At 48.5% G+C, this 22,902-nt stretch overlaps 1 protein-coding gene across 1 annotated transcript in view; it reads left to right on the top strand.

Moving 5' to 3' along the window:
• Nucleotides 1-22,902, top strand: part of TENM4 (teneurin transmembrane protein 4) — a 593,562-nt gene that overhangs the window by 533,560 nt on the left and 37,100 nt on the right. The window contains exons 26-29 of the mRNA XM_046016487.1: nt 1,901-1,921; nt 10,043-10,275; nt 14,349-14,503; nt 20,451-21,328. Of these exons, the coding sequence (XP_045872443.1) occupies nt 1,901-1,921; nt 10,043-10,275; nt 14,349-14,503; nt 20,451-21,328 (1,287 nt within the window). The remainder of the gene's footprint in view (nt 1-1,900; nt 1,922-10,042; nt 10,276-14,348; nt 14,504-20,450; nt 21,329-22,902) is intronic.

Genomic DNA, 22,902 nt, shown 5'->3' with positions numbered 1-22,902 from the left:
TTAGTCCCATGAGCCTTCTTAGAGGGACAAGGACAACAGGATGGACATGGTCCCCATGCCAGTGTTGCCTGGTTTGACCCTGTAACTGAACACTCATCTGAGTTAGGAGGAGTTCTCTTCAGATAAAGGCCCACAGGCCGAAGTTAGGCAGTGCCTCTCAGCCCCTGACAGGCCGCAGAGCCAGCCGACTCGGCCTTTTCCTTCTCCCCGTACAAATGTGCATGATGCAGCACAGCCACACTTAGAGCTCGGGGAAGGGCCTGATGGGTTGCATTTTTCTCGAGGCCTCCCTAAAGCAGGTCTTTGTAGAACCAAAGCACTGTTCATAGGGGGTGTTCCAAGGTTACAGAGAAGCTGTGGTTAGAAACAGGGGAGCCCCATACTCCCTTTCAGGAGAAATGGCACCAGGTTCCTCAGAACTGCTTTAGAGAAGGGGATCTGCCTGTCTCCCGGACCAGGGTCCATGTGAACAGGACGGGCCCACAAGCTGGAAAGCCTTCTTCCAAAAATGGCCAGGGATAAGGAAACTCACCGATGTGAGATCCCAACTATTTGCCCAGTGTAACACTCCTGCAAGGTATTTGTCATGATTGCCCCTGACAAGCAAGAAAAAAGGAGACTAGGGGAATTTAAAGAATCTGCCCAAGGTCCAGCTTCTAGAACGGCAGACCCAAACCCAGAAGGTCATCCATCACACAACTCTGCCTCACCAAAGAATTGTCACCTGACCCAACAAGGGCTGCTTTGGCTTAATGCCACATTAAGTTATTCCCTGGAGGTGATTGTCGGCTAAGAATCTCACCCTGCAGGGCACATGTGAAAGGAAGGGAGGGCTTGCTGGTTGACCACAGTCATGGCAGCCCTCAGGAGGAAAGAGTTCCTATTCACACACACACACACACACACACACACACACACAGGGACAAATAAAGCAGAGGGTCTTTGGCCACGAGAAGAATCAGAATTCTCTGGACTCCTAAGAGATGAGATATCAAGCGAATGAGAACCACCAATGGAATATTCTCTGCCTTTCTTTTCTCTTTTATGAGTTTCAATGTCACAGAATCTGTCAGGGATGCTCCAGTCAGCGGCTCACATTGTCTTCCTGTCTCCCAGAGTACCATGGAAAGAGCCATCAACTAGGCAGTCAGGCCACCGTGGCAGAGAAGTTGTACAACTTTGGGCAAGACACGTACCCTCTCTGGGCCCCATTTTCACATCTTCAAAATAAAAGATCCCATTTTCCCTGCCTCCCTCCCACATTTGAAGGGAGGTCATGGAAGACAATAGGCAAGGAAGGGAGGAGTAAATGAAGTTTGGAGAGAAAAATAAGTTTATCAATACATTACCATCTTAATATATTTTCTTCCCAATCTGTTTCCTGTTCCACCCCCTCCCTTCTAAGTATGGTATATCTCCAGTTCTGCATTCCATTATGAGGAGAATCATGGTGGGCTGCGCACAGTTTGAGTACCCTCTGTAGGGCCGTGTGCACACCGACAGAGACACAGCCATGTGCACACCAACAGAGTCACAGCCATGAGCAGGTGTATCTCTGGTCCTGTGTCTCCGCACAGGGGAGGGAATCAGCTGTTCCAGCCTCTGTCTTAGCCCTGGTGAGAACAACAGCTTGTCAGCCTCATTCTCTTCCCCTGAACTCAGCCGTGGTGGTGCAGGTGAAACCAGGCCTCTTCTGTGATCTGTAGCTGCTTGTAAGTGAGCTCACTGACAAGTAATATCCAATATAAAATAAATCAGTGTCATAGCTGCTAAGTCTTTATTTATTATAGTATTGTACAGTACCATTGCTGTCAAGTTTTCAGGCTGCTAATAATGCTTCTAACCCCGCTGCTAACACCTCATTCTTTCTTCTATTCCCTGCTCTCCTGTCTTCTGTCAGAAATAAAGATTTCAGACATAGGTAAGCCAACCAGTGGAGAATTTCCTGGCTCTCCTCTGCCTTGTTGCATGTTGTATGGTAAGCTGCACGCGTCCATTTCAGATGGCTCAATAGCAAATGAGTCCTGTGCGATTGGAACTGATTGGGGGTAATCAGTTACCGTGAGAGGAAGTCATTAATAATGGTGGGGTGGGTGGCGAGAGCCTGAACTCCTTTCATCTCTAGCGAAGTGCAGCAGCTACTCTGGTCGTCTGTGGACATGACAGAAAATAATTGGGGAAACAGTTTTAACCTTGGCATAGTAATTTGAACACCCGTCTGCTTCTCCTTGGAATAAATGAGGACGTCATCCAAACTGTGTGAGTGGCTTCGATGGTCACAGTGGGAAGTCTTGAGAACATCTCGATCAGGCGAAGAACCTGGAAGAAGACAGGTGTCAGGTTTGCACTTCTGTGGGCGTTCTGGATGCCTTGGCTTTTGGAGGCTGGGATGCCAGGTGACCCCACCAGAAAGTTTGCCAGCAAGAACAGAGTGGCAGAGGATTTTTCAGACCATATGGACCACCCAGAATAGTGGTCCCCAAATAGGAACTTCGTCACAGGGTAGATTTGTCACAGAGGCTCCCAGTGACACTGCAGCAGGCAGAGAGGGCCTTGTCAGATGCTCCAAGAGCAACGTCTGCCCATCAGCACCGCTGTCTTTTTTTTTTTTTTTTTTTTTTTAAAGATTTTATTTATTTAGTAGACAGACAGAGATCACAGGTAGGCAGAGAGGCAGGCAGAGAGAGAGGAAGGGAAGCAGGCTCCCCGCCGAGCAGAGAGCCTGATGCGGGGCTCGATCCCAGGACCCTGGGATCATGACCCGAGCCGAAGGCAGAGGCTTTAACCCACTGAGCCACCCAGGCGCCCCAGCACTGCTGTCTTTGTGGTGCTAGACTGACCCCGGGGCACAGGTGCTTTGCACACTTCCGGGTGACTTGGAAGTAGCTGTGGGCAGGTGGAGCTGGGGCTGCCATACACGTGGCTCTCGGTTATCCACATGTGGCACACATCAAACTTGGACATGGGGTAGGTGCTAAGTTGGGATCAAGAAAATCTTAGACAAACCCAAAATCCAGTAATGTTTATATCCACACCTATGTAATTAGATATAGTACTAATGGAACAATCTTATGTATTACTTTTTTTAAGACTTAATTTATTAGAAAGAGAGAACATGAGCAGGGGGAGGGGCAGAGGGAGAAGCAGACTTCCCATTAAATGCGGAGCCCAGAGCCCAACATGGGGCTCGATCCCAGGACCCCGGGATCATGACCTGAGCTGAAGTCAGATGCTTAACCAACTGAGCCACCCAGACACCTCCAATCATATATATTAATTTAAGGTTAGAATAATAATTAACATGGTTAGAGCACCTCGTCCATGGCAGAGAGAGCATTTGTGGTTTACATGGACTGTAGCAGTTCAGCCCCAAACCACCCTGTGCGTTAGGCCCTCTTGCCGCATGCAGTTTACAGCTGAGAAAGCTAAAGCTTCCCTGTTGTATAACCTTGAAAAAAAAAAAATCACTTCATCTTTCTGAGCTTTTGTTTCTGCCTAGAGGTTAACAGAGTCTCTCTCGGAGGCGGTTTTATGGGGTACAGAGGATGTCTGTAAAGAATCCAGCATTGCGCCGGGCACGGAAGCACGGGGGGAGCTGCAGGCCTGGTTGTTATTATTATTATATTTATATGTATTATTACTATCATCATAACCATTATATAATGATGATGGTGTCTCCAGTTTTCCCAAAAAGGAATTCAATCCTCTTCTAACCAGAGACACACTTCTTAGAGTAAATTAAGTAGAAGTTGAGAACAAAGGGAAAAAGGAGGAAACATATATGTGATTGTATGTCAAACTAGACCCTGAACTTCCTGGCAGCCAGAGTAAACAGGGAAACGTAATTATTCTCAGGGTTTGCATTATCAGAAATGGGAAAATACGCTCACTTCTCAGAGGGGGTGTATTTTTTTCCTGACCCCACAAGCTAAAAGAATTTTGAGGGAGCTTCGTATGGATGAGACTGAACTGTGAATCAATGCACAGCCCCAAGTTGGGTTTTAGAGGAAACACAGAAGTACGTTTCATACGAAGATCTGGGGTGAAGACCCAGCATTTCACATACAGCCTTAAGGCAGTGGAGGTCCCTGGCTGGATGTAGGCGGGCTACAGGGGATGAAGCCAGGCAGAATCAGGAGGCCAGGGTTCCTGCCCAGCTTTGTGGCGCCCTCATCGGGGGGGCCTCTGGGTTGGAAGCCCAGCGTTTCCGGTTTCCATTCGCATCTTCTGTAAACCGTGAGACTTGTGGTTTTGGTGCCCTTTTGTTTCTGACGTTTAGTGATCTTTTGATACATCCGTGGCATGATTTCAAAGCCAGCTTCCTGCCTTCCCTCAATTCGTAGCTTGCTCGGGCGCCAAAAACTACTTCTGAAGTAAACCAAAGTGGAAGGAATAAAGGAATTTCTTTCTGCCTTCTCCAGTTTTCTACAGAAATTCTGGAGTGAAAAGACCCAGGTCCCAGCTCTGATTTTAACCAGCACTTGAATATTGGTAAATCCCTTCCTCTCTCCGGGCCTTTCTTGTCCCTATTCGTTAATGTCAGAAGTGGATTAAAAATTCTAAAATTTTGTCCTCTCTGCCCATGAGCACTTTCTGTCCCAGCTGTTCCCAGGAGTGGCAGTCCGTGTGTGTGCTCCCGGGGGCAGTCTTGTCCCCTCTGTTCAGCCTCATGCCAGCCCGCCATATAGGGCATACTCAGTCCAGGGACCCCTTGGGCATCTTCCCTCGGTAGACCCCTTCAGGGAACGAGGAGCCTCATTTCCTCCTAGATCTCCTCCCCCGGGTCTTGGAGGAATGCCTGAAGTCTGTTGTTCAGAAGCATGTTTGAACTCAGGTCTCCGTCATCCCAGCTGTACATATTAAGCGGACTCCAGTAAAGAGCCCTGTACTCCCCCAGAAAATAGACTGGGAGGGACAATACTAAGTCCTGGCCTTTCCATTATGCACTAAAGGATAATCTGAAGGTTTCTCCAGGTGACAAGCTGCCACTTATTGGGCATTCTTATGGAACAGGCACTGTGCTCAGAGATTTATATTCTTTGTGTGTGTGTGTGTGTGTGCGTGTGTGTGTGTGTGTGTATGTGTGTGTGTGTGTGTGTATATATATATATGTGTGTGTGTATATATATATTCTTTATACAGTGTTGTCCTCAAAGTAGCCTTTTGAAGTATTTGTGATTATCCCCATTTCTCAGATGAGGAAACTAAGGCTCAGAGTAATGAAGTGATTTGCCTAAGGTCACCTACCATTTGGGCCTCTGTCTTTGTGGCTCTTCCCACTTGGCTCTAAGAACCAGTAAATCAGGTTCTGCCAGGGCTGCCACCAGATGTAGTCAAAGGATGCTCGTTTGTAGACGTTACTCAGAGCCAAAGAGGGAACTCTCACTGAGGAGCAGGGACTGGAGTGCCTCTGGTCCCTGGACTCCCAGCTCCTAGCAGGAACTTCCTCACAGCATCCAGAAAGAGGGCAAAGTGAGACTTGATTTCAGCTTGTGAACTTCGGGGATGACACCTTCAGAGTCTCCAAGAGTGTACATAGCTTCCAGAGGCTCCAAGTTCATGTTTACAGAGGTAGAAAAGAATGTGGGTCCCTCGGTGGACTCTGCACACAGAGCCGTGACTGTCCCCTGTGCCCAGTCTGGCTCAAGAGACCAGGAATCAGAGCTGAATCTGACACAGTCCCTGCTGCAGAGCTGGGCCTGGGGCTACGTCTCACGCAGGGATGGTTTGTAGAGTTGCGGAAGGCCGTGCTACTCGCAGAGCAGACAGGCGACCCCGGCATCTCCGAAGCCTTGTTAGAAATACGGGTGCTCAGGCCACACCCCAGAACTGCCGAACTGGAATCTGCACTAAACACCATCTCCAGGTGAATCACTTGCCCCTTAATGTTTGAAGAGCCCTGTGGTCAGGCCTCAGTTTCCAAATCCGGCTGTGCCTCAGAGTCACCTGGAGAGATCCTAAAGGTAGAGGGGCCCAGGACCTTCAGTGTCAGGGAGGCTTTTCTTCTTCTTTTTCTTTTTCTTTTTGTCTTTAAGCTTTCCTCGTGAATCTGATGTGCAGCCATGTTTGAGCACCGTCACCTTAAACTCCTTGGCATTCGTATTTCCTCTGTACACTCCCAGGGAGGCGCGCAGTCAGTCGTTCACTCGCTGATTCGTGAATTCAGTAGACCTTTCTGGAACACTTACTCTGCAGCAGCCCGGAGCTAAGCAGCAGGGGCTCGAAGCTGGTCTCTGCTCTTAAAAAGTTCAAGATGTCGCTGAGGAGGCAAACTAAACGGAAGTGTCTTGAGGTGCCACAGTACTTACAGTAATCTGCTGAGAGCCTAGGGGCACCAGGAAGGTAGTGGCCAGTTATCCAGTGGAGGAAAGCAGGGCTGGGAGTTCAGGGAAGGCATTACAGATGAGACGGATGAGATGATGCTGGAGCTGGGTCTCAGCACACAGTCAGGTGCTCCCCGATGGGGAAGGGCAGGGGTACTTTCTAGGCCCTGAGGGGAAGTGTGGGCAAATAGGAAGAACATGGCCTTTAGGTCAAGAGGATTCGAGGTGAAAACCCATCCTGCTGCTCATCAGTCTCTGGTCCTGATCAAGTCCCTTCACCTCTGGTAGCCTCAGTTTTCTGAAATATATATATTTAAAAAAAACAACAAGCCCCTGCCTTACACGGTAGTTGTGAGGAGGGTCAGGCTATGTGTATAAAGCACTGGGCTGGTGTCTGGGACAGAACAAGCCCCCAGAGGTGGTAGCAGATGCTTTCTAACAGCGACAGTCATCTCTGCAAGCTCTGCCCCCGCTGAACGGGGGTCCTGCCCCCGGCAGAGGTCCCGCTGCTGCTCCCTGGGTGAGTAACGTGAGGAAACAGGACCCTAAAGACTGCCCAAGGGCTCTACCAACCGGAAAGGGCTGTTGAGATGTATCATTTCATTTGATCCTGATGACAAGCCTGTGGGCCAGGCAGAGCAGGACCTTCATCGGCTGACAGCCAAGGGACATACAATTTGAGTGACGTAGGTGACTTGCTCAAATGAGAACCCACATCTTCTAGCATTCTTTCCTGACACTTCCCTGACCACCAGGCTGCAGATGTGTCCTTGGGCGCAAAAGCTGGACCACAGCTCTTTCAGACTCTCTGGGACAGTCCTGCCAGTGCCACCCCCTTCTGGAATTCACTGAGCTGAGAAACTGTACGTGAGTGACACTTCCCTGGGTCGGTGCAAGAAGACATGAGCCAGAAACTCAGGGGGCAAATCTAAGAGGAAAGGGTCCCCACCCTACTCCCTCCAGGACACATTTTCTGCCAGGGTGGATGGCACAGTTTGTCATGAGCGATGCACAAAGAAATGAAATGATCCCCCCACCTCACAGCTGTCATCAGGAAAGCAGATCGAGGCTGCCCAGATCAAGACTGCCCCGCATCGCGGAGTGGGCTCTAAGGTGGCTGCAGTTTTGTTTAGCCAGAATCTGCATCATCTGGGGAGATTACCTCTGTGTTGCATTGTGGGCAGAGTCTCAGGGGGCATTTCAAGATAAACAGGACATCTCTCCTATTACCAGTTTCCCCCAAAAGAGAAGCAAAAGAAACGCCAAGTAATTTGAATGTAAATAAATAAGTTAAAAATGGAGATGCCGTCCATTTAAAGCAAGTGGCTGGTATACCTTGGAAGACACCAAGCTGAACACCGGGAATACAAAACCAAATAAATTCCCGTCTCTTCCCTTCAAGTGCCGGCTGTCCACTTTGGGAGGCAGCCTCATGAATAAATAGTGACAGCATTATGTGAAGTGTCCTGTTACCCAGTTCAGAACAGATATGGATTTCCACACACAGCAGTCAGGGAAGGTTTTGCCAGAAAAGGTGCCATTGAGCTGACACCTGAAGAATGGGTAAAAGTTCAGCAGGCTGAAGAGGGACGGGGGACAGAACATTCCACAGAGTGGGGAAGACAGGTACAGAGAGGTGTGGAGGTGTGGGGGAGACAAGGTGCTGGAGTACAGGGCGTCTGCTGGGAGGAGGCTGGGGAGATGAGGCAATGGCTGCATGTGTGTGTTGCTTGGCTGGGAAGTCCGAACTTGACCTAGAAGCCATGGGGCGTCCTGGAAGGGAGGGCGTTGGCACTGGGGTGATGTGACGGTGTTTGGGTTAGAACAGGGAAGAATGGCCTGGGGAGGACCCAGGCTGCAGGCAAAGAGACCTTCCTATTATCTGAGAAGGATGAGGTGAGGGGACAGTCACATTAGGTCTAGAGAGGAAGGACAGTTGGAGAAAATCATGTCACCTTAGTCTAATTCAAAGAGAGGAAATAAAGGGAGCATATGTTGGGTCTGGGAATCTGGCCCTGTTGAGAATCTGCCAGTCCCCAAGACAACGCCCAGAGCATGGGATGGTTGTGAAGACAGTCAGCCGGGGCCAGATTAAGACCTTCCATAGACCCTGACACTGAAAAGATGATGATGCCCCCCACCCCCGCGTCTTCACGTGTGATTCAAAATCCACCAATCTATAAAATAAAATCTTGTTTTTCAAAAGGAGCCAAAACCAATAAGTCTGATAAAACATAAAATCACTTCCTTCTAGACTTCTAGACACTTTCCTTCTAGACCTCCTTCTAGACTTTTCTGATCCTTCTAGACTTTTCTCGTACTTGCATCCTAAAGGATGCCCCTCCTTTGCTGTGCCCCTCCTTTGCTGGGGCTCTAGGCACTGCTCAGTCTGCCCACTGTGTCCCCAGCACGGTTTGCATCCCACCATCCAGTGAAAATGGCCAGTGCCAGGCCATCCAACCCAAACAGAGGGAAAGTCCCTTGAATCAGAAGACTTTCCGAAGACTTAGAAGCAGCAACCAGTATTAAGATGCAGCTTGAGGCCCCAGGAATGACGAGGCCATGCATGGGAACTGAAAACCAGCTTTCCAGGACTTAGGAGTCCAGCTCCAGTCTGGCCTAGACTTGGAAGAAATTATAAAGCAGTACCATGTGATAGGACAACTTGGGTTTAATTAGGGAGTCCTCTCCACCTGTGAAAAAAAAATAATGACTGAGAATTAGAAGAACAGTTAAGATTATTGAGTATCTACGATGTGCCATGCACTATGCTAAATATTCTTAACCTATGATTTTATATGATTTTCTCAGTACACCAACAAGGTAGCTGTTCATACCCCGCTGTGCAGATGAAGAAACTTGAGGCTCGGAAGGCCAGCTACCTTGCTAGGTTTCAGAACCTGTAAATGACAGAGCCAGATTTGGAACCCAGACTATTTGATTCCAGAACTTGTGCTTTTCTCCGGCCTTATGCCCAGGGCCAGTGCCTTGTCTCTGCCACAGAGGGTTGCGGTCTGCTTCTGCTTTCCTCTGTGGGCAGAGCCTTGTCTTTAGGACTGACTTCCAGAAACAAAACCATCACCAGAACTACCCCCTTGTTTTATTTATTTTTCCTTGGGTGTTGCTGCAAATTACAAACTCAAACTGCAATTCCTTGTGTCTAAGCACAGAAGGGAGACTCCTGAGCTCCTAATGAGTGTAAGGTGGGTCTGAGTAACAGAAGACCGTGTTGCCCCTGACTGAGCGTCAGAGCTGGCCAGTTCCAACTGGCCTGAGTCAGTTGGATCTTGAGGCCGATGGGGTAGGGCTGCGGTACAGACTCGGGGGAGAAGGGCTTGTGTTTTGACCTCTTGGAGTGTTTTTTGTTTGTTTGTTTGTTTGTTTGTTTGGAGGCAAGCCCTCTAGTGTTTCTGGCCTGGCTTTATAGGCCACCCTTCATCAGCCTCCCTGGTAATCCTTTTAAGAAAACAGGAGTTGAGCCCCTCCTATGGACATGGCGCTGGGCAGGCATTGCGGTCATTGGCAAGAGCTTTTTTGTATTAACAGTTAGGTAAGACGGATAGTGAAGCCAACCACTGGGGTCAGAAAAATTGCAGAACCCTCACCAAAAGAGGGACATCATCCCCAGGTGACTTTTTGCTTGGATTCAAGTTGTACCTCAGTGGTCTCCTGATGGGGAGAAAGAAAGTGCTCACCAACTGTGTGTCCTTATCTCGCAGTCACAGCCCAGCACATAAATACTACTTGACCACGGACCCCATGAGTGGGGCTGTCTTCCTCTCGGATACCAACAGCCGGCGGGTCTTTAAGATCAAGTCCACTGTGGTCGTGAAGGACCTCGTCAAGAACTCCGAGGTGGTCGCGGGGACAGGTGACCAGTGCCTCCCCTTTGATGACACTCGCTGTGGGGATGGTGGCAAGGCCACCGAAGCCACACTTACCAACCCCAGAGGTAAGACCTTGCTTTTTAACCACAATCAGTAACGTCGATGGGGGCCCTGCTAATTAACTTCTCAGGAGTGAGGAGTCCAGCTCCACACTCAGCCTTAGAATTGGAAAAATTATAAATGAACCCCATGTGATAGCAAAATTCATGCTTCATACCCATTCCATTTTCAAAAGAAATACATGTTTGTCCTTGTGAAAGCATTTTGGAAAATACCAAGAAGCCTACAGAGAAAACTTAAACTTGTCACAATTCCACCTGTCAGAAATATTCCCGGGTGACATTTCCTGTCTTTCCTTCTAGCCTTTCTTCTGCGTGCTGGTATGCATGTGTTTGTGTGCTCACCAAAATCAGACAAAACTGAGGTCACGTTAAACAAACCATTTTAATAATCTGGTTTTTTCCCCTCACTGATATATCACGAACATTTCTCCATGTTATTAGTCTTCTCTGTCCTCATTTTCTATGGCCATACAGCATTCCATCAAATGAATGTCCCGTCCTTCACTCATCAGTCCCCTACTGTTGGACATCTATGCTCTCTCTCGTGTTACTGTTTTATCAAAACATTGCAGCGCATCATCCCTGTAGACGCTGACGTGCCGTGGGAAGGGTTAACTGCAGGCTTCAGCTTTGAGTCCTTCAGAAAGTCTTTCACAATTACAATTTTTCATTCGCTTATTCGGCAAGTGTTCACTGAGTGTGCAGTGTGCTATGGATGCACAGATAAGTTCAATGGAGCAGAAGAAGTAAGACTAGAACGTGAACCACTGAGGTGGGAGAGAGGAAGAGGAGCTTCTCCCTGAGAAGCAAGGAGACCTCTGCGGGGGACTCCGAATTCTTTTTTTTTTTTTTTTTAAGATTTTATTTTTTTTATTTGTCAGAGATAGTACAGGCAGGCAGAGTGGCAGGCAGAGGCAGAAGGAGAAGCAGGCTCCCTGCAGAGCTAGGAGCCCGACGTGGGACTCGATCCCAGGACCCTGAGATCATGACCTGAGCTGAAGGCAGCTGCTTAACTGACTGAGCCACCCAGGCATCCTGGGACTCCAAATTCTGTGCCAGAATACAGGGAAGGCTTTTTAGGGGAGAAGCTGTCATTATCAACCTTCATCGACAAAGCATCCGCTGTGTGCAGCCATAAAGCTGATCACCCGTAGTGTCTAAGCCTCAGCATCCCCATCAATAAAATAGGGACATTAATACCATGTGTGTCCACCTCCTAGGATTGTTCTGAGGGTCAAAATGAATATATTCATATGATACCCCACAAAAACGTCATAGGTGATAGTATGAGTAAATAGTGCCAGATTTCAGGGCCTCTCCTGGAGCCAGCTGTGCCCCTGGTGAAAGGAATTAATGTCTGTGAAAACAGCTGGTAAAATGCAGTTGGCATATGCACTTTCCAGTCCAAGCCCTAGACCCTGGTGAAATCAGGCAGTTCTGTATTCAGATCCAGTCCCTGTCACCTCATAGCCGTGTGGGTGAGTTGCTTACCCTGTCTGGGCCACAGTTTCCTCGTCTATGAAATAGAAACGTACCACACAGTCATGGCACAGATTAAATCTGATCAGGAGTGAAAACGCTTAGTTCAGTGGTTCCGGGCACCTGAGAAACATCTCATAAAGAGTGACTTCTATTACAGTTGTTCTATTATATTACATTGTTACCACACCATATCATATATGATCTCATCGCATCTCTCTCACATACCGGGACTGATCAGGTGGTAACTGTGGGATAGGTATTGGGACTTCGGTGGTCCCAGTTATGATTTCCAAACCCTGAGCAGTGGCCTACAGCAGAAAGAACACCCGGCCGGTACTTAGGGATCCTGCATCACGATTTAGTCTGCTGCTCCCTGGCCTCTGACCTCCTTCTCTGGGCCTCATTTTTCTCATTGGCAAATGAGCAGAACGGGCTCCATGGATCCCTGAGACCACGTTCAGGGACAGCATTCTATTCTCTTAGATTTAAGTGTTTTGTTTTGTTTTTTTTCTGCAAAGGTTATTCTCTCCACGTCTTCCTTGGTTGCCCGCCCCACACACGTGTGTTCTGTACACACAGATGGACACACACACGGAGGCACGCATGTAGGCACCCAGATGGAACGGCAGTGAAATTGCCCAAAAGTCTGTAATTAACCCAGAGAGAAATGGCAGGGGTGCCATGGTAGGCAGACACTTCACAGCAGGGAGGGGAAGAGATGCCCACCTATTTAGCACAACAAAAGGAGAAAAATCTGAAGTAATTAATCAGGGGCAGATCACTTCTGTTAGCCTGTGCAGTCAACTTTGTAAACAAGAAACCCGATTGTTCAAAGAGCACTCATCCGTCCCAGCAGATGGAAGTGAAAGACAGAGCATAGCCAGGCAGACAAGAAAACTCCTGTCCGTTACTTACAGAATGCAATTAATTTACACTCTAGGCAGGGACAGAAGAAAGGCGTCCCTGCCTGAAGGCTGCCTTGTCCTCCTTGTGAAATTGCCCTCCGGCTCTGAGCAGCCTAATGAGGGGGTGGACAGAACTACAGCTCCGGGAACTCTTCATCATGCAGAGGCCCCGGGGTGTCTGAAACCACCCCAGTCCTGGACTCGTGGACCCCGAGAGCAAGGGCCTCCACAGAGCACTGGTCAAGTTCTCAGCATTCTCAGTCACTGTTACTGAGGACTGTTACAAATCAGCTGTTACTGTCCCCGTTTTGTTGATGAGGAAGCTGGACTCAGTGAAGTGACATGGCCAAGGTCCTACAACTGGAAAGTTCTCTCTTGCAAGTGCCTCTCTCTCTGGGAAGCTTTCCCCCACCCCTTCTTTCATTTCAGTGCCAGAAGAAGCCTAAACAGAACACAACTGACAGGAATCTCCTTTACTTCATCATGTCACTCCCTGGGGCACTCTGCAGGGCACTTCCCCTGTACTCTGACTCATTCCTGCCCTCCTCACCTAAGCCTGTGTTCTCTGTGTGTGTGTAGGGGGGATGCATCTCGTCTGTCTCCCAGCCCCAGCACCCCTGAGCAGCTCTCGGTTTGGTAGGGCCATGTCTAACTCTTGGGGTGGAAATCAGGATCACCCATGATAAAACATATCTTGGTCCCAGTCCCAGCCACCGCCAGAATTAGTATTTCCAGGAGTGAAGCCAAGCAAGTATGTACTGGGAGAAACAAAAAATTTCTGGTGATGCTGATATACATCACTGGTTAAGAAGCACAGATTTATCAGAGTGATTCTCAAGCTTTGTTTTATTTCATTATCACCTGAGGTGCTTGTCAAAGTACAAGTAGATATTCAGGCTGCGCCTGAGGTTTTCTGAACCAGTTCCCTGTGGGGTACATAATGGAAAATGCCCAGGTTATTCTCACATATATCCAGGAGTGAGAAGTACAAATTTAGAACAACCCCTTCGTTTGAGAGCTGAGAATACAAATGCAGAGACATCCAGTGACTTGCCCAAGGTCACACAGCTGGTCATAGAGAAAATGAATGGTGAATCCATCCATGTGCCTTTTTTAAGACATTTATCTCACCTGTACTCACCATACATATCCGAAGGTTTCATGCTTAGGCTCTATACATCTATAATAACCAATAAAAGTAAAATCAGAATAAAAAAACAAGAGGGATGATTATCTTGTGAGAAAAGAAAAATTGTTTCCAAAAAGGGGATTTGATTATTATAATTACAAACCTTCATAAGTAGGTTAACTTAAGGAATTCACAGTTTTGACATTGAAGAAGGTTCTCCTTACTGCTACCTCTGATGCTTGACAAATCCCCAGAAGCAGGAGTCGGGTTTTGGCGGCTAGCTAAGCTGATAGGTAAAAGTCTCCAGAGGCAGTAAGGTGGAAGGACCAGAGCCCTGGAGAATCCGAAGACTCTAGTTCTAATCCCTGCTCTGAACAAGTACTGCCCCACCCCGCCCCCAGTCCTCTGTCTTCAGGCCTTTAGAAGGGGAATGAATCCTATGGGGAGGATGTCATCAAATCACAGAGGGGAGGTTCTCCATCAGCCTGGAAGGGTCACCGAGCATGTTGGCTTTTACCACCTCTTACACTGAATTCTCTATTTCGGCTTCTCTTTCCCAGGCATCACAGTGGACAAGTCTGGGTTGATTTACTTTGTGGATGGCACCATGATCAGACGCATTGATCAGAATGGGGTCATCTCCACCCTGCTGGGCTCCAATGATCTCACCTCGGCCCGGCCCCTCAGCTGTGACTCTGTCATGGATATTTCTCAGGTAAGGAGAAAGCTTCACCTGCTAGAGCCCTGGGGTTGCACGCTCAACCTCTCATCTGATACCCAGCCCTCCACCGGCCCCCCGTCTTTTTATCACACTAATGCTTTAAGAGTACACTCCTGGGGACAGGGGGAAAGAGTACACTCTTGGTGCTGGGCCTGGGAAAAACACTAAGGACACAGAGATGAGTAGGGCATAGCTTGGTGCTCTAGGAGTTCATCATCAGGTGACAGGTGGGTGACAGGGATCTCAGGGGACAGTGAAGAAATCTGTCTAAGGAAGTTTCAAAGGCAACAGGGATTCATGTGGTATGAATTTAAATCCATAGCTGCCTGCGAATTCCCCCTTTGAAAGTACTTACAGTACCTGGACATTGTCTTTTCTCTTCCTATACTGGAATTCCTATACAGGAATTCTGTCCATCTTTTCCTCTGCTGTAACCAGAGAGCTTGGTTGGTACAGGGTAAGAGTATAACTAGTATTTGGTGATTGACTGATTGAATCCTACCTTTGCCACTCATGAGCTGAGTGACTTTAGACAAGTTCCTAAAGTCCTTTGACCCAATGAGCCACCCAGGCACCCCTCCTGAAGTCCTTTGAACCTCTCTTTTTATATCTTTAAAATGGAAATCATTGACTTCAACCTGCCAGGACCGCTTGGAGAAAACATGAGCATAAAGGGCTCTAGCATTGCTTGGCTCTTCCAAGGCGGTCAATAAACAGAAGTTCTAGTGCCCACTTTCACGAAGGAAGTGCAATTTGTGTACAATCTTGAAAGTGAAATAGGGTTTGCTGTTGGCAAGGAAGAACAGAGGCATCTCACACAAAGGGAACAGCATGCGCAAAGACACAAAGATATGAATGGGCCTGGAATGGTCAAGGACCTTTGGAAGGTTGAATGCCTGAGCTTAGGGTTCTTGGGATAATGAAGCAGGAGTCGAAACTGGAAGCATGATTTGGGGCCTTAGGGAAGGACTTTACCGTACCATGCTAGAGACTTTGGACCTTAGCAGGGAATGCTGGGGACCCAGGGTAGACCCAGTGACCGACTATTCAGCACATCCTTAGTTTGTCCCACAATGTCTTGGCAAGGATAGTGTCCTTTACTGCTAGATCCTTTGGCTGGGCCTAGCCGGAGCTGAATCAGTGAACATCCTTCTTGCCAACATTAGAAAAACTAAGGGGAAAAGGAAGGCAATAGTTACATTAAATTGCAGAGTGGTGTCAGCAGGAACCTCACTTAGCTTTTTAAACCCCCTGCACAGAGGCCCTGTTCCACAGACTGCTGACCTGCTCCCCGTGTTCCCCAGGCCGCAGAGGCTGGGAGGCCTGACTGGTCGTGCCTGCCTGCCTGTTAGTGGCGTGTATCATGGAGCACTGTCCCCAGGGCCCCTCAGCTGTCGCCGACCATCCCAGCCCCCGCCTCATACCCCTTACCGTTGCTGGTGTGGTTTTCCTCTGCACCAGCTAATGTGATTGTTATGCTCCCGGATGGAATCTGTTGTCTGCCACTCGTCTCCCCAGTTTGGCCTGCTTCCCCTTGCTGGCTCGAGAATTTCCCTCTCCGGCTCATGAGCAAGCTTGAATTACCTGTCAGGAAGCTGCCACAGCCTGAGGATGTGCACGCGAGTATTTTCAATTCTCGACATGGGCCCTGCACCAGCCAGCTCGGGCACTGACAGCGTTCAGTCCACATGCGGGAAAGCTGTTTAACTGTAGTTAGAGGTGCTGCCAAGCAGCCAGATCCAAGGCTTGGAGGACAACAGGCAGATAGTGGAGTGGGGAAAAACCCACACTTAGCTTCGGAAATCCGGGACCACAGTCCCCTTGCCGCTGGTCCTCGCTACCCTCATCTGAAGCGAAGCATGGAATTCTTTTTTTTTTTTTTTTTAAAGATTTTATTTATTTATTTGACAGGCAGAGATCACAAGTAGGCGAGAGGCAGGCAGGGAGAGAGAGGAGGAAGCAGGCTCCCCACAGAGCAGAGAGCCCGATGTGGGGCTTGATCCCAGGACCCCAGGATCATGACCCGAGCTGAAGGCAGAGGCTGAAGCCACTGAGCCACCCAGGCGCCCCAAAGCATGGAATTCTTACCAGACTCTCTAGACACGGGCTGGTTCTTTTTTTTTTAAGATTTTATTTATTTATTTATTCGACAGACCAAGATCACAAGTAGGCAGAGAGGCAGGCAGAGAAAGGGGGAAATGGGCTCCCCACTGAACAGAGAGCCTGATGTGGGACTCAATCCCAGGACACTGAGATCATGACCTGAGTTGAAGGCAGAGACTTAACCCACTGAGCCACCCAGGCACCCCACGGGCTGATATTTTTATACACATATGTGGGTGGGGTACTGGCTTTCATTCTGAGAGTTCTTTTATACAAACACTCCAGGTTTTTCACCGACCCCCGGGAGTGGGGTGATAAGCCAGAGAGCCAGGAACACAGCTCAGAGTCAAGAGTCCAAAGCAGCAGACCAAGGAACTCAGCTCCCCTGGGAGGAGATGAAGACCAGGACCGAGGAGAAACTTGAGGGAGGCATAGAGTAAAGAAGGAACGGAAAATGTTGCAACCCTGTAGAAAGAGGGAATTTATTCCTAGCTCAACAGGCTACAGGGTATGACTCTGTACAAAGGGTCCAAAATGATTTCTTGAGAACTTAGCGTGTGCCAGGCACTGTTAGAAATGGGAATACAGGATGAGTGTGACTTCATTTTTCTTACTTAGCTATCACAATAAATCCCAAGAGGTTTGTCTACCCCATTTTACAGATAAGGAAACTGAGGCTTGGTGGGTTAAAAAAAAGGCAGTTATACATACAGAGTCCTATGCTAGGTTCCATCAGGGGTATGGAAATGAATTTTGAGATGAAATCATGAACATAACTTGCCTAGCACAGTGCCTGGCAGCCAATAACAAGCTGTAAATATTCATTCCCTTTATAATTTACAAAGAAACTCCTTATACAGTGTCTTGTTTGATCCTCACAATTACTCTATGTAATATTTATTACCTCCATTTACAGATGAGGAAAGAAGTTCAAAGTCTTTAAGTCACTCACACCTTTAGTAACTGTGGGACTGAGACAAGAAGTGAGCTGTCCTGGCCTCAGATCCCTGGCGCTCTCCATGCCATTCACTAGTCATTCATTCATTCATTCATTCATCCATTTGGCAACCCATTTTCTGAGAACAGATACCTGCAACAAGACAGTCATCTCAGAGTGCTTTAATGAAGGTACAGAATATTCAGGAGGACGGGGGAGAGGGAGCTCCATCCCCTCTCAGGACCGCGGAACACGGGAGCCAGAGGGACCACAGGAATTCTAAAGAATCATTCCTCCCTCGTGGTGACGGGGATATTAAGTCTTGGCGCGGCGGTCACTCCTAGGAGGTGAAATCAGAGAAGCTTTTGTGCTTGGTCTGCTCCCCCTCACACAGGCTCCGTGACAGAGCGAGGACAGACTCCAAGAGCACTGTTCCTTCTTTCCCAGGTGCCTCTGTGCACGCAGCAGGAAGGAGGGAGAGAGCAGGAAAGCGTTTGCTCTTCTCTTCATCGCTGCCCCTTTTCCTTCTCCTCCTCCCCCCTCCCCACCCACCCATCGGGGAGCCATCTTTTCATCATAATGACTGGCAGAAAGGTCTGGGCAAGCAGGTCCCCAAGGTGCCACAGGACCAGAAGGCATAAAATATTTAGCAGCCAGTGTTGACAAGAAATGGGTTTTAGGAAATTGAAAATTCCCCTGTCACTTTAGAGTAAACTGTTCTTGATGCAGCCAAGGGCTGCTGTGATGCTGTGCTCCAGAGAACACTAGGAAGTGTGAAGGAGCGCCTCCGGCCAGCGGCTCTAGCTCCAACTCACTGGGCTCTGCGGGGGCCAAGGGGCCCAGGCTGGGAGGCAGGAGACAGAAAGACCAGGAAGCAGGGCCTGTGGACGGCCCTGAACTGAAGGGTCTGATGGAGGTGGCCACATCTCACATGTATGTAATTTGCTGATGTTTCTTTTTATAGTAGTAAACCACCACATGGACACTGTAGAAAATGTAAAAAAGTTAAAAATTACGGAGAAGAAAGTTAAAATTACCACAAACCTGAGTGTGGTTAACATTTTGATGTATAACCCCCAAGCTTTTAATCTCCCCTCTGTCTGTAATTTATCTAATTTGTGGTTGCCATGTTTCCCCCAGTTGGGATCACACTGTGCTTACAATTCTGTAACCTGTCCTTTTCAACTAATACATAGCAAGCACTTTCCCGTGTCATTAAATATCCATCCATAACATCAGCACTTTTAATGGCTACCCAGCATATTCCTCCTTATGGGCGGACTAAATACTATCATTTATTTGGCCAGTTCTCTGTCGTTGGGCATTTGAGTTGGTGGCCGTTGTTTGCCATTATTAAAGATGGCTGTGATGTACACCCTCGCAGACAAGGGTGTACAAGAGTGAATTCCTGAGAGAGAAATCTCTTATCTAAAGGAATGTGCGTATTTAAGGAAGTCCTGGACAGAATGTCAAGTGTTTTTAGGGCGCTCAGGAACATAAGGCGATGAGTCCCTAGGGACCGGGTACGCAAATCAGATGGGGGCGACACTTCTAGCTTATGTGCAGTGTGGCTGGATGACCCCTTGGGGACACACCTGGCAAATGGCTTCCCTTAGGGCAGTCACCTCCCAGTGTGCTAAATCAACAACCCAGCCTCCGCGTCTACCAACAAAGCATTCCTCACCTCAGATCCTGCCAGCAGCGTCCCCGGTGTGCCCGAAAGCTCCCCGTCATCCCTGCCAGCTTCCCAACCTGGCGCAGAGGAGGCTCAGGCATGGGCCCCGGGACCTCAGAAAACCCCTCGTTCCTGGGGCCACCTTCTTGAATCTCTTCCAGGAGGACCTGTTCTCTGAGGCTCTAGAAGCCGTTATCTAGAGCAGGGAGTCACAAACCCGAGTGTGCGCAGGAGCCATCCAGGGGTTCTGTTGAAATGCAGTTTCAGATTCGTAGGTTTGGTGAGACCTGCCATCCCGTGTTTCTGACCAGCTCCCATGTGGTGTCAGGGCCACTGGTCCATCAGTCACGCCCGGCGGAGAAAGGATTTCATTGTGACTCCCAGTCTTGGTGATTCAAATCATGATTTTGGTGATTCAGATCACCCAGAAAGCTTTCAGAATCATGCTGCTGCCTGAGCCCCACACTCAGAGATCTGAGTTCACCGACCAGAGGTGGGATGTGTGTGCCAAAACTCTCTAAAGAATCACTGCATGTAATCGGAATGTGTGGCTGGATTTGAGAATCACTGGTCTGGAGCTGTCAGGGGCTGGGGCTGTTTGGTCTTTACATCCCCAGCCCCTAGGCACGTGTGCATCCATGAACCCATTGGGTTGAGATGCTGTCTTTCATCTGGGTATCGTATCATCAGTTTGTGTAGAGTCTCTCTAAGACACCTGAGCAATTCCTGCCTCAGCCTTCAGACTCCATCCACCTCCCCACCCACCTCTATCATCTTAGCTGTCATTATTCACACCCTTACTGTGGGGCACTTGACACTGTGGTCAGTCCTATTTCACAGAGGTGAATCCGAGCCTCAGAGAGCCAAGTAACTTGCCCAAAGTCACAATGGGGGGGGGGGCGCTAGGATCTGAACCTAGGCTTGTCTGGCCCCCAAGTCTATCTCCTGTCTACCTTTTTTGTTTCTTTGCCTGTTTTTTTTTCTTTTTATTCCCTTCTTCGTGTTTTGTGAGTCTAATGGAGATCATCAGGTATCTCAGTGACAGTACTTGCATGTTCCCCTCTAATCAGGGGATTGACATCTGTTGTTGATGACAGGCCACCATGAGGTCAGGCAGGACAGTGTCTGAAGGCGTTGGGAACATTCTCACGAGCTATATAGGCTGGGGGAGGATTTGTGGCGGGCACCCTGCCAGGCCTCTGAGTACCGGTTGTCTCCATTGGCAGGTTCGCCTGGAGTGGCCCACAGACTTAGCCATCAACCCCATGGACAACTCCCTCTACGTCCTTGACAACAACGTGGTCCTGCAGATCTCTGAAAACCACCAAGTGCGCATCGTCGCCGGGAGACCCATGCACTGCCAGGTCCCCGGCATTGACCACTTCCTGCTGAGCAAGGTGGCCATCCACGCAACCCTGGAGTCAGCCACTGCTTTGGCTGTCTCACACAACGGGGTCCTGTACATTGCGGAGACCGATGAGAAGAAGACCAACCGCATCCGGCAGGTCACCACCAGCGGAGAGATCTCACTGGTTGCAGGAGCCCCCAGTGGCTGTGACTGTAAAAACGATGCCAACTGTGACTGTTTCTCTGGAGATGACGGCTATGCCAAGGATGCGAAGCTGAATACGCCGTCTTCCTTGGCTGTGTGTGCCGACGGGGAGCTCTATGTGGCTGACCTGGGGAATATCCGAATTCGGTTTATCAGGAAGAACAGGCCCTTCCTTAACACCCAGAACATGTATGAGCTGTCCTCACCCATTGACCAGGAGCTCTACCTGTTTGATACCAGTGGAAAGCATCTGTACACCCAGAGTCTGCCCACAGGAGATTATCTGTACAACTTCACCTACACGGGAGATGGCGATGTCACACTCATCACAGACAACAATGGCAACATGGTGAATGTCCGCCGGGACTCTACTGGGATGCCCCTCTGGCTGGTGGTCCCGGATGGCCAGGTGTACTGGGTGACCATGGGCACCAACAGCGCACTCAAGAGCGTGACCACACAAGGACATGAGCTGGCTATGATGACATACCATGGTAACTCTGGCCTGCTGGCAACCAAAAGCAATGAAAATGGATGGACAACATTTTATGAGTAAGTATCACCACAAGGGCATTTGACAGTTTTGTTTCAAGAGATGTATTGCATGATTAGAGGTAAGTTGGTGGAGTGTTAATTTGTGGATAGATTTCATTTTGGTTCAGAATTTGAGATGCAAACAGTTACCTACAATGTGTTCTGCATGTTCATGTCGCAGACGATCGCTCCTAGGCAAGAACATGATGTGGTGGAAAAGGCATGAGCTTTGGCATTAGGAGACTTGGGCTTGCATCTCTTTAGGCTTCCGTTGCCACATCTGTACAACGGAAATAACCTGCACAACATCCCCCAGGGAGGCAATGGAGATGAAACGTACTCAACAGAATGCTGGCAGCTCCAGATGACCACTTCCAGAAACGATGACAAGTTCCATGTAGATGCCCACCTAATCCAAACTCACCTCTGCACGTTTCAAAACATTTTTTATCATTTTAACCATTTTGGGTGGAACTTAACAAATGCTTTCCGTGCCTATCTTCTCAAACCCATTATTGAGACATAATGAAACCTTTCTCTTTATGAGTCAAGATCATTAATAAGGAACAACCACAATTGCCTGTTACATCAGAAGGGAGGACACGAGGCTATGGAACCCTTCACTCCTGTCTAAAGAGGGTTGTAAACTGTTCTTTGATCAGCTCCCATGTGGCAGGATTTCATTTTACTGCTTCCTCCCCATGCCTGGTGCTATCGTGGCTCTGTGGGTTTCAGCCGTGGCACCCACAAGGAGCTCACCTCCCTTCCCCTCATCCAAGGTAGGGCTTCTTGAGGGGTGTGGTCAGAAAACCAGAAGTTCAGCTCATTCTAGTCCCAGCCAGAATCAAAGACACGGGTATCTGAGCTCTTTCTATAGGAGCTAGTGTAATGAATGGACTTTGTACCTTCTCTCTTTGCTGCTCAGATTTTTTTTTAGTGTTTTCTTTCCAGTCCTAGCCATACCCTAAACAACTGAGACGACTGAGTGTGTGACCATTCCATAGTTGTGTAGGAAGGGGGGAAGGAAGTAGACTTTTGCTCCCCCAGAGATGGGCTAGGAATCACATTATTGCATTTAGTCCTCATAACAGCTCTGGAAGAGGAGCGACAGTATCCTTTCTACAGAAGTAGAAACAGGCTCAGAGAGGCTCCCTTTTAATCGTGAGAACAGGGCAGAACCCGGATCACAACCTAAGTCTGTCTGCTGCTGGAGCTCTGGCTTCACCGGCCCCGCCCTGCTGCCTCCTGCTGAGTTTGTTAATCCCAAATGAATTTAAATCCTTGAACTGTAAATTTTTCTCAGGCTTGATCAAGCATCTGCTTCTCATAGTCCTAGAATCCAAAGGCAAAAGATCTGTAATAGATTTTGAAAACAATTTGCACCCAAAAAAATTTAAAAAAAAAGTCACAGTAATTCGTGCAAAGTTCACTGGCTAAATTCCTGTCTCCAAACAAGGGCCTTGTTAATTACAAAGAAAGACAAAGATCCAGGAAAACAGCAATTATCTTGATTAACTCATTGAAATGGAAATACACTAAATAATTCAATTTTCCTCCATTGCCCAATGGAAATGTTGTATACACGCTACTTA

This window comes from Meles meles, chromosome 8 (assembly GCF_922984935.1).
Source record: "Meles meles chromosome 8, mMelMel3.1 paternal haplotype, whole genome shotgun sequence".
Lineage (NCBI taxonomy): Eukaryota > Metazoa > Chordata > Mammalia > Carnivora > Mustelidae > Meles > Meles meles.
The sequence above is the reverse complement of the archived record's forward strand: the minus strand, read 5'-3'. Positions and strand labels throughout refer to the sequence as shown.